General features: G+C 42.1%; 1 protein-coding gene across 1 annotated transcript in view; it reads left to right on the top strand.

Annotated features, from left to right (window-relative positions):
- The window catches only part of RSPRY1 (ring finger and SPRY domain containing 1), a 31,380-nt gene that overhangs the window by 10,679 nt on the left and 3,621 nt on the right, over positions 1-17,080 (top strand). The window contains exons 2-13 of the mRNA XM_080643723.1: positions 563-1,067; positions 4,573-4,625; positions 5,327-5,439; positions 6,476-6,602; positions 7,409-7,467; positions 9,315-9,381; positions 9,784-9,915; positions 11,374-11,489; positions 12,419-12,562; positions 12,851-12,962; positions 15,354-15,456; positions 16,040-16,192. Coding sequence (XP_080499849.1) covers positions 718-1,067; positions 4,573-4,625; positions 5,327-5,439; positions 6,476-6,602; positions 7,409-7,467; positions 9,315-9,381; positions 9,784-9,915; positions 11,374-11,489; positions 12,419-12,562; positions 12,851-12,962; positions 15,354-15,456; positions 16,040-16,192 — 1,529 coding nt within the window. The 5' untranslated portion in view covers positions 563-717. The remainder of the gene's footprint in view (positions 1-562; positions 1,068-4,572; positions 4,626-5,326; positions 5,440-6,475; positions 6,603-7,408; positions 7,468-9,314; positions 9,382-9,783; positions 9,916-11,373; positions 11,490-12,418; positions 12,563-12,850; positions 12,963-15,353; positions 15,457-16,039; positions 16,193-17,080) is intronic.

The raw sequence follows: 17,080 nt of genomic DNA, 5'->3' as shown, positions 1-17,080 counted from the left end.
CAATCAATTTTATAATGTAACTAGTGACCCAGTGCGCAAAATCTCACGGCCCTGCCTACCAGCGTGCACCCCGCCCACCTGCACCCCCTCCCCCCACGCCCCACCTTGACACCCTAACCTCTCCACCCAGAGCTCTAGTGTGCCTGGCCCCACCCCTGACCCCTCCAGCCTTCTCTGGCCACTTCAAGCCCCACCCTCGGTCCCGCAAGTTGCTTTTGGCTGGTCCCACCTCCTCCAGGCGCCTCCCTGCTTCCACCCTGTCTCCGGAGCAACATGGAGGCTCCGGCCCTCCGTGCATGCGCATGCAGCCTCCTGCTGATTGGTTGTTATGGCGTGAGGGCATCACGACCACAGGCTTTTTATAATATAAGATGATAAAAATTATTGATTGTTAATTCTCTCATGCAGAGATACCTCTTTGAGTCAGAAACGTATAAAAATAACCAAAGACGATTCTTCATTGTAATCCCACTGTCTATGAAATCAAACTAGAAAAGTTTGAGTCATTGAATAGCCACAAACCTTTGGCTCATTTTCCTTCTGTTTTTTCCTTTTCTTTTAGAACTGCTGCTGGATGACCAGGATTCCCTGTAATTGAGAATGTTGGAGATCAACTCTGCACCTTTCTTCAGCATTCAGTTGTTAAAAACAGATAGGATGCAAGTGTCTCAACCCTGGATTATGAAAACAATACTTGGAAAACTGAAAACTATCTAAATGATTGTCTTTGGTTGGGCCGTGTTCTTAGCAAGCAGAAGCCTTGGCCAGGGTCTGCTGTTGACTCTTGAGGAACACATAGCCCACTTCCTGGGGACTGGAGGTGCTGCTGCTGCCATGGGGAATTCCTGTATCTGCCGAGATGACAGTGGAGCAGAAGATAGTGTTGACACCCAGCAGCAACAGGCCGAGAACAATGCAGTACCCACTGTTGACATAAGGAACCAACCCCGGGATCCTGTTCGGCCACCAAGGAGGGGCCGAGGACCACATGAACCACGGAGAAAGAAACAAAACGTAGATGGGTTAGTGCTGGACACACTGGCAGTCATACGGACTCTTGTAGATAAGTAAGTATCTGAGTAACAGTCGCCCTCTGTGTAATGAAAAGTGTTCTGCCAGGAACCATAACTCTTGGACTCCTGCAGTTCACAGGATGTATTCGCCAAGCCTTGAGCTCATAGAGCAAGGGAGAATATTTTATTTCTTCTCTGGGGGCAGAGTATATTTTACAGTTGTGTGTTTTTACTTACTAACATCTCCCAACTGGAAATGTCTAAATACCAACTGGAAATGTCTAAATATTTCCTTTTTTTTTTTTTTTTTCTTTTTTGTCAATCCTCACCCAAGGATATTTTTCCACTGATTTTTAGAGAGAGTGGAGGGGAGAGGGAGAGACAGAGAGAGAGAGAGAGAGAGAGAGAGAGAGAGAGAGAGAGAGAGAGAGAGAGAAACATTGATGTGCGAGAAATACATCAGTTGGGCCCTGACCGGTTTGGCTCAGTGGATAGAGCGTCGGCCTGTGGACGGAAGGGTCCCAGGTTCGATTCCATTCAAGGGCATGTACCTGGGTTGCGGGTACATCCCCAGTGGTGGGCGAGCAGGAGGCAGCTGATCGATGTCTCTCTCATCGATGTTTCTAACTTTCTGTCCCTCTCTCTTCCTCTCTGTAAAAAAATCAATAAAATATATTTAAAAAAAAAAAATACATCAGTTGGTTGCCTCCTGCACGTGCCCTGACCGGGGCCTGGGATGGAGCCTGCAACTGAAGTAAGAGCCCTTGACCAGAATCAAACCAGGGACCCTTCAGTCCTCGGGCCAACACTCTATCCACTGAGCCCAAGTATTTAGTCTGACTAGGGCTGTCTAAATATTTCTATAGCAGAAAACACTAATTAAATCTATGGTCTTTATAGGGAATGTAGTAAATATGAAGTGAGTTTGTATTGCAGGCTACAATAGAAAATGGTTTCTCGAAGACCCACTTTTATCCTGTCTACTCCTCTGACCAGAAATTCAGAGCATGGCTGCACGCAACTTGTGATGGCAACATAAGAGCATAGATCAAGGAGTTTCCATCCTGCTCTCTTTTTTAATCTCCCTATTTGGCCCTCTTAGATCCATTCGGGAAAATTGTAAGTTGAAACTGCAGGGCACACCTGTACCTATCTTGTGTTTCCCTCTGCTTTGTCTAACTCTTGAACACGACATCCCAGATTGAACAATGGTGAAATCAAAGGGCATTGTTCAAACTGAAAAAATCTTTTAACTGAACCATACAGTTCAGTAGTTAGGAGCAGAAGTTTTCGAACTTTTGATGAACCATGATGGACCAAGATTGAGATTCTAGCCCTAATCGGTTTGCCTCAGTGGATAGAGCATCAGCCTGCGGACTGAAGGGTCCCAGGTTCGATTCCGGTCAAGGGCATGTACCTTGGTTGCGGGCACATCCCCAGTAGGGGGTGTGCAGGAGGCAGCTGATCAATGTTTCTCTCTCATTGATGTTTCTAACTCTCTATCCCTCTCTCTTCCACTCTGTAAAAAACGCAATAAAAATTTATAAAAAGTATATTTAAGAAAAAAAAAATATTCAGATTCTAACCCAGCCCCTTCACTAGCTACATGACACTGGTAAGTGACTTCTCTAAGCCTCAGGTTCCTCATCTTTAAAAGGGGAATAATGCCTTTCTTAGAGGATTGTCATGGGATAATGATAATGCTTTTTATAAGTTATATCTGAATTGTTTTTCCTTCAAGCTCTGCTAGTAAATTTAGTTGTCTAAATACTTGATAATCACATTTTTAGAATGTGATTTTGTTTAGTCCCTCAAAAATCATAGAATAAAGCAAAGTATACCTGTGCATGTTATTTTGAGGTGGGTTTTTTGTTTTCCCTTGTAGAAAGCAATTTGTTCTGCATATCTTTTTAATGTATTTTTATTGATTTCAGAGAGGAAAGGAGAGGGAGAGAGAGATGAAATGTCAATGATGAGAGAGAATCATCTATTGGCTACCACCTGCACACCCCACACTATGGATCGAGCCCACAACCTAGACATATGCCTTGACCAGGAATTGAACTGTGACCTCCTGGTTCACAGGTTGACACTCAACCACTGAACCACGCCGGCCAGGCTGTTCTGCACATCTTTTTATCTGCTATAGAACATGCTGGGGAAAAGTGTTTCTTAAATATATTCTCCATAGTAGTTCAGAAAGGCCTTTCTAAGTTCATTAAAACCAGCCTTTGCAGTAGTTCTGAATTAATTTAATGTAATCTTAATATATTTGTAGGAAATACCTATTGAATAATTCTATGCCGTTTACATCCTCCAAACTCAAGCAAGGGACTAGAAGCTGTTATATAAAATTTCTTCATGGTGAAATTTAAAACATACCATAAAATTGTAGTGAAAAGTTGTCCCTCCCAAATAAGGAAGTAAACCATAAGCAATGCTATTTAAGCCCGTTGGAAAAACCAATATAGAATAGACTTTGTCATATATTTTAAAAAGTGACTCAGAGAGTCTGGGGGCAAGGTGGGAGCTTTACGTATTTTTTAAAAATATATCTTTTATTGATTTCAGAGAGGAAGGGAGAGGGAGAGAGAGAAACATCAAGGATGAGAGAGAATCACTCATCGGCTGCCTCCTGCAGGCCCCCCACTGGGGATTGAGCCTGCAACCCGGGCATGTGCCCTGATCCGGAATCGAACCATGACCTCCTAAGTTCATAGGCTGATGCTCAACCACTGAGCCACACCAGCCAGATGCAAGGTAGGAGCTTATTTCCAAACTTCAGGAAAATGTTAAAAATTATAAGAGAACTTGCTGATAAAGCACATAATTCGCTTCCATGAGGCCAAGTGATGTACATTTGAGTAATCAGGTAACTTGCACCTTAAACCTGTTGTGCTGAATTATAGTTACAACTCTTCTGAGAATAGAAAACTAAGGCAGGTGTAGAACAAATGTGAAGTGCCACATTGGAGAATATAATGGCAAAGCAGGGTTCAGACAGTCTATAAACAGAGTCACATAACTTGCTTTTTAGAAACTACTGAAGGAGAAGAATTTTATAACCTATAAAGTTTATAAGGCTTTTAAAACTAGACATGAAAGATAGATGGGCCTAGTAAGAATACACCTAAAAGGGTGTCTGCAGTCATAAAATGGTCTGTGTTTATTGTTCTCCTTGTTGCTTAGGAAAGGGTGACAGGAGAGCACAGTTCTCAATATAGTGAGAGAGCGGCTGTAGCAAATACACTTTATTATTATTTTTTTTTAATCATTTTTTAAAAAATGTTTTTAATGATTTTAGAAAGAGGAAGGGAGAGGGAGAGAGAGAGATAGAAACATTAATGATGAGAGAGAATCATCGATTGGCTGCCTCCTGCCCGCCAATCCAGCCAGCAACCCGGGCATGTGCCCTGACCAGGAATCGAATAGTGACCTCCTGGTTGACAGGTCAACGCTCAACCACGGAGCCACGCCAGCCGGGTAGAGGGTAAACTTTTGTTTGGAATTGTCATTTCTCATTTCTTCAAGTCTGATGCCTTGAATGTTTGTTTTTCAGTGATCAGGAACCTCCCTATTCAATGATTACATTGCACGAAATGGCAGAAACAGGTATTTTTTAAGTTTTTTTTAAAAAATACTTCCTAATGAATTAGTGATTATGAAATTAACGATTATAAAGAAATGTGACCACTTTTTTAAAAAACAAAAGATCCCAAAAATACTTCACAGGTATGACAAAGAAAAAAAAAATCCCTTAGTATATGGAAATTTTCTTAGACAAGGCATAGGAAATGTATATTGCATCCTGAATATGTAGCTGTACCTCTCAGTAATAGTTTTATCTCATTGAAATTATTACCAGAAAATTTTTTTGGCATTGATGGATCTTTGACCATAACTCTTCTAAAATGGGAAGGATCATTTTTGTCCCTCAATTTGCTAAATATAATTCTGAAAATAGAGCCAACTACTTCAGATACTTAATCTTCTTGGTTAACTCCTATGTCATAAATAAAATGCCAAAAACTTTTTAAATCATATTTTGAGAACCTGGGACCATAGCTTGAATTTCCTCCAAATAAAGCTGCCAAAAAATCACCAGACTCCTGTAACTTTGGATTCTTTGACTCTACCATGATTACTAGCAATTGATGACTATGTCCATGCCAGATTTTAGCTGCTAAAAAGTTACAGGATGAAGGCCAACAGTGTTTCTATTTTAATGTGAAGTCATCTTGGGTCATAGGTTATGTATTTTCACATTTTTAAAATAGTGGCTCCATCATGTAATCTTCTTGATTTGCTCTTAGATGAAGGATGGTTGGACGTTGTCCAGTCTTTAATTAGAGTTATTCCATTGGAAGATCCATTGGGACCAGCTGTTATAACATTGTTACTAGATGAATGTCCATTGCCCACTAAAGTAAGTTAATACTTATCTTTTATGAAACTGTCATCTGTGCTTAAACACAGGATGAATGACCACAAAGAATTATTTGATGTAATGCATTTCCTCTTTATGGTATCTGTTTTTGTTTTTTTTTCAGTATTAATTTCATTATATAAACTAATGAAATGCTACATTCTCCTATCAATGGCTCACTATAAAGCTTTAGTTTAAAAATTTAAAAATGGAGGCATTTAATCTAAAATACAATCTTTGGAAACTAGAAGAGAGGAATCAGTTGCTGAGCTGATTTTCTTATATTTAAACAAATTCCTCGTAACAAAAATTTTACACATTTTCTATTAAGAAAAAAACTGTTATACTGAAAGCACTTTTGAGTCTTATTCAAACATTAAAGATTGTATAACCTTGATTATCCCTTACATAGAACCAAAGTTCAAACTCTCATTGCCTTAGTCCATGTGTTCTATGGAATCCTTTTTTTAAAATGCTGGATTCTGGCATCTTTCATTTGTTTAAACCTCAGACCTTAAGGCCCAACATTGCAAAACAATGTGGACAAAAGGGAAGAGTCTTTGGCCAAGTCACTGATGAATTGACTATTGCTTAGGCTTATAAGAGGTTTGTTTTTATCCTAATTTGTCTCAAAAGCTCTGGTGAGATTTATTCTTGCTTGGTAAAAGAATAAAAATTTTTAAAGTAACTTTTTACTTCAACATCACTAGACCCTGTTGTTATAAATTATAATGGCACTGGTAGATTTAGTCTACCCAAATGATTTCATGATTCGAGAGTATATAGCATATATCTGGTATGACTGTTACATTTTGAATGGAATAGAATTTAGCAATTTATGTGAGACAACTTTCAGGTTAATCAAATAATATTTCCCATCGATAATGATATATTGGGTAACATTATATCATTTCTGTATGGTTATTCTGAGTTAGCACCTTTTTATAGCTTTTGCCTATGAGGATTATCTTGGGCGGGGGCGGGGGGAAACTAAGTAGTGTATTTATCAAATCCACTTGTTCATTTTTGTTTTTAGGATGCACTCCAGAAATTGACAGAAATTCTGAATTTAAATGGAGAAGTAGCCTGCCAGGACTCAGGTCATCCTGCCAAACACAGAAACACGTCTGCTGTCCTGGGCTGCTTGGCCGAGAAACTAGCAGGTAACTCTGGGAAGCTCCACCAAGAAGATCTTAAGTTGTTTGACATTAAGGGGAAGATTTCACGGCAGGGCTAATAAGTTATAATGGTACCAGAAAGAAGAATCTCCCCCCACCCGCAAAAATGAGGGACAGGGATAATGAAAAAAATTACACAAAGGCCACGGAGGTAAATGCAATCTAATTAAGCTTTGAGGATTTTCAGAGGAAAATTTAAAAGAACGAGTAGTACATACTTGATTTAAAATTAAGAATAGGAGAAAAGGCTGAGCTTAGTATTACTAACATAAAGATTCTATATGTATGTATGTAACGTACATATGTGCACATACTTTATAAAGTTTATCTAGGTGATAGAGACATAAAAGGTAAGGGGGAGAGGAAAAAGAATTTTAAATTGGAGCAGTTCCTGAGAAGAGAAACAGATATTTAACTTTTTTATGAATAGTACCCATTTTAGGAAGGTTAACATTAAAGTACAGGGGACTAGCTCACTATGTCTTATGTGGTGGAAGGAGCAATGGATTCGAAATCAGAACAAATGGGTGCTGGTTCATGCTCTGCCATGTGCTCCCCAAGTGGCCTGGAGTAAGTCACTTCACTTGGGGGGCACCGGGGGAGGGCTCAGTTGCTCATCTATGATTTGGGGATAGTACTAGTCCCTACCTCAGAGCAAGAGGCTTGAATAAGATCATGTGCAGGCGAGTGCTTGGTAAGAGTTCTACCAAAACTATTGTATTTTTACTAGTTACTGCTCAAAAATAACATGGCACATTTAATTATACCCAGTGTTTGTTGTATTCATCTAGGTCCTGCAAGTATAGGTTTACTTAGCCCAGGAATACTGGAATATTTGCTACAGTGTCTGGTAAGTGAGACATCAAAGCTAGTTATTCTTAGCCATTTAGAATGGTGCATTTTTCTAAAATTGCCAGCTTAGCCATTGGCACAGAGAATGGAATCAGTTATAAATGTTATAAATTTTATTTGCAGGTGTTTCCTGAGTGCTTATTCCCTCCTATGTTAAAAAAAAAAAAAATTGAGGGTGGGATAGGAATTTATTACAAGCAAAAACAGCTGGGCTGGGCTGGTTTTAAATGTAGTCACAAGATAGCGGCTATGATTGACTTTTTGTGTGTGTGTCCTTAGAGTCTAGCAAATGGTAGTAGGGGTCCCCTCTCCCCGCGCCCCAGGGAAACAAAATTACATGGCATTCCAAACCAGGAAATGTGCAGGTCAGACTCCTAGTGTATCTAAATCTCTAGTCCTTCTCCTGTCCCCGTCACTAAGGCTCCTAAAACTGTTGTTGGGGATTTGATGTATTGTCTGGGAAGCTTGTGGTTTGCTGTGCCTCTACTGTCAGACCTCACACTGCTGGGCTGCAGTCTTGACTGCTCTGTATTTTTCAGTTATTTTTGCAGTGAGCATTGGCCTTCAAAATCTGAAAGACCTCTTTCAGTACTATGTGATGTGGACTTAAAACACTCAATATTATGTCAGGGAGCCACTCTGGGGATATGGAGTTGTATACCAGTTCTTTGCCCTCCAGAAGTTTCCTGGTTAGTTGAGGGAACAAAACTACTCAGACAAGACAATAAGCCTCCATGTTGTGGCAGGATATGATCAAGGGCAAAATCGCTTCCTTCAGACCACGTGCTGCGAGATCTGAGGTGATAGGAGGTGGGAGCTGTGGGTGGTGCCGGCGGGAGAGTCCTGGGCGACAGGCTTCCTGAGGAGGATGGGCCCTCGTGGGCCACATGGTGAGGTTAGGAGTTGCTTGTGCACACAGGGAGAAAGAAGTGAGTTCTGGGCCAGCGGCACCTCGCTGGCAGAGCCCAGAGACAGACAAGACCGTGTTCCTGGCATATTACAGAGAATTGACTGCTTGGAAGATAGTGTTCAAAGACAGGAGGACATAGACTGAGCAGCCAGAGGGGAGGGCCTAGGGCCCAAAAAGCCAGACAGTGGGGTGCTGAGCAGGCTTGCAACAGGGGAGGATGGTGGTTATATGAGCTTCGCAGAACCTAGGTGGGCGCCAGGGAAGTGAGTGGGCTCGTTGGATGTCCTAGAGCTCCTAGTAGCTGTGTGAAAGCATGGCTGTGAGATGTGATGTTAAGCAGGTAGCCCTTTCTTTATAGGTAAGCTCATGGGACGTGACCTGAAATGTAACTGAAAGGACTCCCTTGCTTTCCCACCTGCCATCGGCATGTGGCATTCCTTTCAGAGGACAGATTGAAAACTAAGCCACTGGTTGTTAATTTCGTTATTATTTAAGAATCCAGCAATGATGAATTGTTCCATTTAGGGTGCTGAATAAAGTCATTTTTTTGCTATAATTCTAGGTTTCTGTTTGGCTTGCTTAAATGAATGTAAGAATCAGTATTATTTTATTTAATAAAGCCCTAATATACGTAAATGCTACTAAGTAAAATAACATAGTGCATTTAACCAGATACTTCTGAAATTTCCATAACTCTAAGTGAACCCCGTAACCTCAAGAAAATAACATAAGCCTCGAAGAGACTCTGTCTTGGTTCTTCATTACTAACAGTATTAGCAAAGGGATAATGGAGGCCTGGAATGAGGAAAACTTTTCTGACTGCTCCAACAAAAATCTAGCACATGTTGGGTAAGAAGAGGAAGTTGATAACTTGCCGCCTCTGCAGGGAAATGATGTTTTTGTTTTTTGTTTTTTTATCTTTTGTTGTCTTTCAGAAGTTACAGTCCCACCCCACAGTCATGCTTTTTGCACTTATCGCACTGGAAAAGTTTGCACAGACAAGTAGGTATAGTGACTTCTTGCACTAATGATCTTATGTATCGGTTGTTAAAAATCTGATTTTTCTCAGTTACTGGATGAGTTTACGCTTGGAACCCCATGGAACATGCATACATCCTGTTTTTGTCTGTGTAGACACCTCAAGGCCAGTGAGATGTACCAGGGACAAAAGCAAGAGGTTCTCACCTGAGAATCAAAACTTGGTGACCATGATTACCCACTTTTTGTAGCTAAAAAGTTAGCGATGAGGTTGCTACTTTCTAGAAAATAGCAGAGCTCTTGAGCTATGTCATTATTCTAGTCTCCAAGTTCTCTACCTCTCCTCACTCCTTCCCACCACTAATCTGTCCAGCGAATCATCTTACTCTTTCATGGTCCATTCAAGGTTTACGTCTTTCCAAACAGGTGAAAATAAGTTGACTATCTCTGAATCCAGCATTAGTAACCGGCTTGTCACGTTGGAGTCCTGGACCCATGATCCCGATTATCTGAAACGTCAAGTTGGTTTCTGTGCCCAGTGGAGCTTAGACAATCTCTGTAAGTTTCCATTCCCAAACCCACTTCTTCTTTTTTTTTTTTTTTTAATACATTTTTATTGATTTCAGAGAGGAAGAGAGAGGGAAAGATAGAAACATCAATGATGAGAGAGAACCATTGATTGGCTGCCTTCTGCACGCCCCCTACTAGGGAGGGATCAAGCCCGCAACCCAGGCATGTGCCCTTGACCAGAACTGAACCTGGGACTTTTCAGTCTGCAAGCCCATGCTCTATCCACTGAGCCAAACCAGTTGGGGCCCAAACTTATTTCTTACAGAGGATCACTGGCCTTCCGTTTGTAACAGTGAGCATGAGTCTTTCCTTATAGGACCTCTACTTGTAGGTTGGCTGTATTCTAGCAGAAACATGTTCTAGGGGCCCTTCAGACAGGCATGATTTGGAATGCTTCCGGTTCCAGCACTCTCCCCTTCTAAAAGTTTTACTGCTGCCCTGTTTCCTGCTGCATCAAGGCCATTAATCAGATGGCACTACGTGATCAACTCTTCCCAGCACACACTGTCTCCTGCTGTCCTACAAGCAGGTCCCCATCGTTCCTACCTCTGGGCCTGTTCCCTCACTAGGCATTTCCTCTCTTTACTCTTCTCTCTGTCCCATCTTGGCTCTTCAAAACTCAAGTCATGGCCCAGCTGGCATGGCTCAGTGGTTGAGCAATGACCTATGAACCAGGAGGTCACGGTTCAATTCTGAACCCTGGTCAGGGCACAGGCCCAGGTTGCAGGCTTGATCCCCAGTAGGGGGCGTGCAGGAGGCAACCGATCAATGATTCTCTCTCATCGTTGATGTTTCTCTCTTTCCCTTTCCCTCTCTGAAATCAATAAAAATATGTTTTAAAAAAATATTTAAAAAAAACAAAACTCAAGTCATGTCTTACCTACACAACAGGGTTGCTCCTGAGTTTTCTCTTCTTCTCCTCCAAGGGCTGCTAGAATAAAACAATATTACCAGTAGCTCCTCACTTCCCATCCACAGTGAGCACTGTGCCGAAGCGGACATGTAACCCCTGCTGCTACCGCAACATCGTGGGGGCTGGCTTAGCGCACAGCCTGTGTTCTGCCAGTCAAAGAATAATCCTGAAAAACTACAGTTCAGATTTTGTTGCATATAAAATACAGACAGACCTCTTTTTATTGAACTTGGAAACCAGAAGATTCATGTGACTTGCTTTATTGCAATACTTTATTGCAGTGTCTGGAACAGAACCCACAGTATCTCTGAGGCTTTCCTGTAATGAATATGGGGAGCAAAAGCATAAGCCCAGCAGTGCTGCCTTCCCTAGCGTCATAGGGTAGTGTAGCCGCAAAGCCAAGGCTGTAAGTCCCCCCACCAACCCTGCCGCTCCTGAGCACCTCCGCTTCTGAACAGGCATGACACTGAGCCACAGCACTATTTCTTTCCACAACAGTGGGGCTTAGAAACATGACACTTTCTCTTTTGCAGTTTTGAAAGAAGGTAGGCAGCTGACCTATGAGAAAGTGGACTTGAATAGCATCAGGGCCATGCTGAATAGCAATGATGTCAGCGAGTACCTGAAGATCTCGCCTCATGGCCTGGAGGTAAAGCTGCTGCACATATTGGGGGGAGGGGTATTGTATTTTCATTTTCATGCCCTGGTTCCGAACGAAAGCAATTTCCTGCAGAGGAGACGGACATTTATTTCATTTCAGAGAGTGGTTAGAGGTCCAGGTGACAGGAGAGAGGGTGTTGGGTATCATTTACCCTTTTAGATCCCACATAGTGCTGTACGTATAGGAAACACTATGATATTTATTGACGGTTTGGTTTAAATATGTCCGTCTTTCATCTCTGCCACGTTATCCAGCTAAAGGTACAAAGACGAGTGTTTCTAAAAGAGGCCCTTCCTTTTATTAATCCCGACATAGCCAGTTGTCTTGGGGCCAGTGCTTCCTCTCCTCCCTATGTGTTGGAAATGCTGCTGGTCTTGTGAAGGTTGATGAGAAAGCTGCTTATGTATAGAAGGCACCATGGGCAGTAGGCATGTCAAGATGAAAGAGCTGTTTGGAGAATGGCTGCAGACAGCTCTTTGATCTTCCGTATTGCCAAATGCTTGATGTAGTTTTCTGCTTTCAATTATTTTTAGGTACCGCATCTTATACCCTTCAGTATCCTTCTCTTCCTCCATCATATCAAGTACAGGTTAAGGCAATGTGTATGCATTTGTAAAAGATTCTACTGTGAGAGCGAAGCTCTGTAGGTATTTAAAAATGAAGCCAGGAGCCTTCACTACCTCTTACTGCCGCCGTCTTTGAGGTCTTCTGGTCCTGCTAGAACTCCCTGGAAATAAAACTGCGACCTGGTGTGTGCTTCACTCGGCTTTGCGCTTTTTGTCACTGAGGTGCGCAGAGGAGGAGGCAGTGGTCCACCAGAAGCTTTCAGAAGGAAAAACTCAGCCTCCTGAGCTGTCAGTGTCTTTGGTGGGCTTCAGGCATTGAGGGGGGCCTGTCTCGCTCTTTGGTTTTGCCAGGCTCGCTGTGATGCCTCCTCTTTTGAAAGTGTGCGTTGCACCTTCTGTGTGGATGCTGGGGTGTGGTACTACGAAGTAACCGTGATTACTTCCGGTGTCATGCAGATCGGATGGGCCACCCGAGACAGCAAATTTCTCAATCATGTGAGTACCCTGAGGACTGCCAGTGGGTGCGGCGGCAGTTTTTGGCTGAGTGGGTGGAGGATTCTTATTTTTTAGATAGGTTTGCACATGCCGGGGTTGTGGGCTCGATCCCCAGTAGGGGGCTTGCAGGAGGCAGCCCATCAGTGGTTGTCTCTCAGCATTGATGTTTCTATCTCTCCCTCTCCCTTCCTGTCTGAAATCAATAAAAATATGTTTAAGAAAACAACAACACACTTTTCCTGCAACACGGCAGGCCTTGCTAATCTCCTGGGCCCTGTCTCCCTCCAGGAAGGCTATGGCATTGGGGACGATGAGTACTCCTGTGCTTACGATGGCTGTCGGCAGCTGATTTGGTACAATGCCAGAAGTAAGCCTCACCTGCACCCGTGCTGGAAAGAAGGTATTCATTTCTCTCCATCATGAAGTTAGCGATTAGGTCAAGACATTACTTATTATGAAGCATCTATTCTGTGGGGCCTTAAAATGTTTTAATGGAAGAACATGAAGTGTGAAGAGGGTTAGTTCACCTTCACATCCCCTGCCATGGATGGGAAAGGTATTCACTTGGTAAATTCACCTCTGGTGGAGCCCTTCCTTCAGCAAAAACATCTCAGAATACGAAAGTCTTAATTTAGTGGGAAATGATCATCTTATGATTAATGTGAATTCTAGTTTCCTCTCTGGGTATATGTTTTGAATCAAAGCAGCTATGGAGATATTGAAGATACTGAAAGTGTGATGCCAGTTAAATGAGGATATTTTCAGAGACCAGATGGCTGAGGAATAGGCACTGTTCAGGGACACATGCTGGGCACCTCTGGCGCAGCCTTTAAGGGCAGCTTGAGCACTTTTGGCCTCAAACACATCTGCTCGGCCTCCCTTCTCCAGACGGCAACCTCAGGATGCTGCAGGAGACACAGGCTTCCAGAAACTCAGTCATGGCTCTAGGATGTTTGCGGGAATGTATCTTAGCAACAGTATGATCTTTTTCACCCCATTCCATTTTTGTTCCATCCACTCTGCAGTATCTAAGACCCTGGACTCATGAAAACATTTATTAGTGAAAGATTCAAGCAGGAAGTCAGAGCCACACAGTTGGTTTGTTAAACAATTAGATGGAAGGATCTAAGGTTATTGAGTCTTTTCACCCCTGGCTAAATACAGTGAAAACAGGCTTTCCCTGCCATAGCACCATTGCACTAGAGGGCGATATTCTCAGGGGCCTCCTGGTGCTGTGCCCCAACCCTCCCCCACTCCCACCCCCAACACACACACACACACACACACACACACACACACGCAGGTTCTGAAGACATAGCATCAAATGGTAGGGGATGGATCCTCTGCAAAGATGTTATCCCCAGCATTGGAGCTAGATAGGGGATATAGCCAGCTCCTTCTCCAAGCCTTCTCTCTCCCAGTTTCCTGCCCCAGTCTGCATTATAAATGTGAACTGAATTTTCAGGTATGCTAAGAGAGCAGGAAATTGACCCCTGCATGCAGGGACAGCTCCACTTAAGTAACTAAAGTGATAGTGGAGGAAAGAAAAAAGCCTTAAAAATCAAACATAGGCCTTCATTTGAATGGCTTGCAGGTTCTTAAAGAAGGTATATAAAACTTCATTTAACAGAACATAAGATAGAGGCACTGTCTATAAAGACTGTGTAATTTGTTTTTTTTATAATTTTACAAAGGATTACTGAAGTAATGTGTTTATTATCAAATTTTGGAAATTAGAAGAGGGAAGCAAAATGAAACTTAAAATCCCTTGTAATTCCACCATCCAGAGATATTTTAAAAAACACTTAAAATTTGGTGTAAATATGTTACATAATTGTACTTATTAATCAATACCCCAAGGTTGGATAATTACATTTTAACCTTTTAAAATTACTATCATAGAAAAATATGAACCATTTTGGATTTTCTCAGGATAAATGCTTAAAGTGGAACTTCTGATAAGGGGGATAAAGAATTTCATTTTGTCAATGTTTTGCTCTATATTACCAGATTATCCTCCACTAGCAGTGAGTGTCTATTTTTCTTACCATCATTGTATAATTTCATGTGTTCACCTTTAACAACTTAAAAAGCAAAAACTTGTCCAGCTGGTGTGACTCATGGTGAGCGTTGACCTATGAACCAGGAGGTCATGGTTCAATTCCCAGTCAGGGCACATACCCAGGTTGCGGGCTTGATCTCCAATGTAGAGTGTGCAGGAGGGAGCCAATCAATCATTCTCTCTCATCATTGATGTTTCTCTCTCTCCCTCTCCTTTCCTCTCTGAAATCTAATAATAAAAGCGTAATATGCTAATTAGACTGAACAGCAGAACGACCTTCTGGACATCATTCCAGATGTCCTTCCGGAAAACCTTCCTGATGAAGCCATGGCGTTGGGGGCAGAAGCAGAGGCGGTTAGGGGCATTTAGGCAGGCAGGCGAGCAGTTAGGGGAAATCAGGCAGCAGAGTGGTTAGGGGCGATCAGGCAGGCAGGTGAGTGGTTAGGGGTGATCAGGCAGGCAGGCAGGCAGGCAAGCAATTATGAGCCAGTGGTCCCAGATTGCGAGAGGGGTGTCTGACCAGATCGGGCCTAAACTGTCAGACATCCCCTGAGGGATCCTGGATTGCAAGAGGGTGCAGCCTGGGCTGAAGGACACCCCCCACTCCCCCACCCCCGTGCACGAATTTCATGCACTGGGCCTCTAGTATATATATAAAACCCTAAGACACTTAGCAGAATCCCAGTGGTATACACCCTCATCCTAACAGTGCTTTGCTTTATCCTGCAGGAGATACGGTAGGATTTCTATTAGACTTGAATGAAAAGCAAATGATCTTCTTTTTAAATGGCAACCAGCTGCCTCCTGAGAAGCAAGTCTTTTCGTCTACTGTGTAAGTAGCTTTTCCCATTCAAAAACTTGAGGACATGCACAGAATGCACTTTTTAAAAAAAAAATTGTTATTCTGAGAAAGCTAATTTTTAAAATTTTTATCTTATTTATTTTCTTTAATATATTTTTATTGACTTCAGAGAGGGGGAGAGAGAGAGAGATAGAAACATCAATGATGAGAATCAGTGACCCACTGACTCCTGAATTCCCACCACTGGGGATCAAGCCTGCAACCCGGGCATGTGTCCTGACCTGGAATCTAACCTTGACCTCCTGCTTCATAGGTCGACACTCAACCACTGAGCACACAGCCAGGCCAGAATGTACTTTTTTCCAGAAAAAAAAAAATTTGTCCATTTATATAGTCAGGTGTGATGGGAAACCATTTTATTTCAAGTAATTGGGGACCCATTTGATCATACGTCAAGTTACCTCAAAGTTTGACATAGGAAGATAAGGGCAGGAGATCCTGTCCCCCTTTCCGTTAGGATGTGACTCATTCCAACTTCTGAAAACCACTTCACATGTGAGCGTTGCTTTGTTTTTATGAATTTTCTTGACCTCTTGCTTATTTTTTTCTGTAGATCTGGATTTTTTGCTGCAGCTAGTTTCATGTCATATCAACAATGTGAGTTCAATTTTGGAGCAAAACCATTTAAATATCCACCATCTATGAAATTTAGCACTTTTAATGACTACGCCTTCCTAAGAGCTGAAGAGAAAATCATTTTGCCAAGGTAAGGAGTCTACAGACCAGCTCCAGACAGCCTCGTGTATCTCATGAGAAATTATAACCGTTTCTAAAGCTTTTTTCAGCTTTATACAAATATGAAGCTTCATACTCAGGTTTTTTTGAAAACCTGAGTAAAATGGCAACTTCCTAGGAAATATAAATTACCAAAACACATCCCAGAAGAGGTAGAAACAAAACAATTATTACAAAATTAATTGAAAGAAATCAAAAGCTATGGTCCCAGAAAGCACCAGACCCAGGTGGTTTCACCGGAGAACTCCACCAAATATTTGGGCAACAGATCACTTCACTGCTATTTAAAATGTTGCAGAACCCAGAAGGAAAGAGCACTTCCAAATAATTGTTCTGAGCTGACTAATACTGGGTATAAAAATCAGACAGTATCACACATTGCACATACACCAAGAAAACCTGCAAGGAGGAGGCGGGTCCTAGGGTTGGTAGGTACAGGATGGTTACCATTTAACATTTACAGACTAGAGGTTGTATGTGGGCAACAAGATAACTCTGAGGAGTTGCAAATGCTCCACCCAGGGGTTAGAAAAGAAGATTACTCTTAACATTTCAAATTCTGGTATCCCAGATGCCTAAGAACATGGACAGGGCTAATTAAGGTAAAGGTTAACCTTTTCCTGAGGAATCAATAGGCCTGGGATGTGACTACCTACGGTGACCTGCCCAGTGAGGAATTTATGATCAGCTCATCCTGTGTGGATAGTCAGTCACTACTTGTCAGTCCTGTTCTGTGGCCCTGAGCGGGTCATGTCTGCTGTGTAGCCCCTCTTTTTTTTTTTTTTTTTTTTTTAATATATTTTATTGATTTTTTACAGAGAGGAAGGGAGAGGGATAGAGAGTTAGAAACATCGATCAG

The sequence above is a fragment of the Plecotus auritus genome, assembly GCF_963455305.1.
Source record: "Plecotus auritus genome assembly, chromosome: 10".
Classification (NCBI taxonomy): Eukaryota; Metazoa; Chordata; class Mammalia; order Chiroptera; family Vespertilionidae; genus Plecotus; species Plecotus auritus.
Note: the sequence above shows the minus strand (reverse complement) of the source record. Positions and strands in the feature narration are given on the sequence as shown.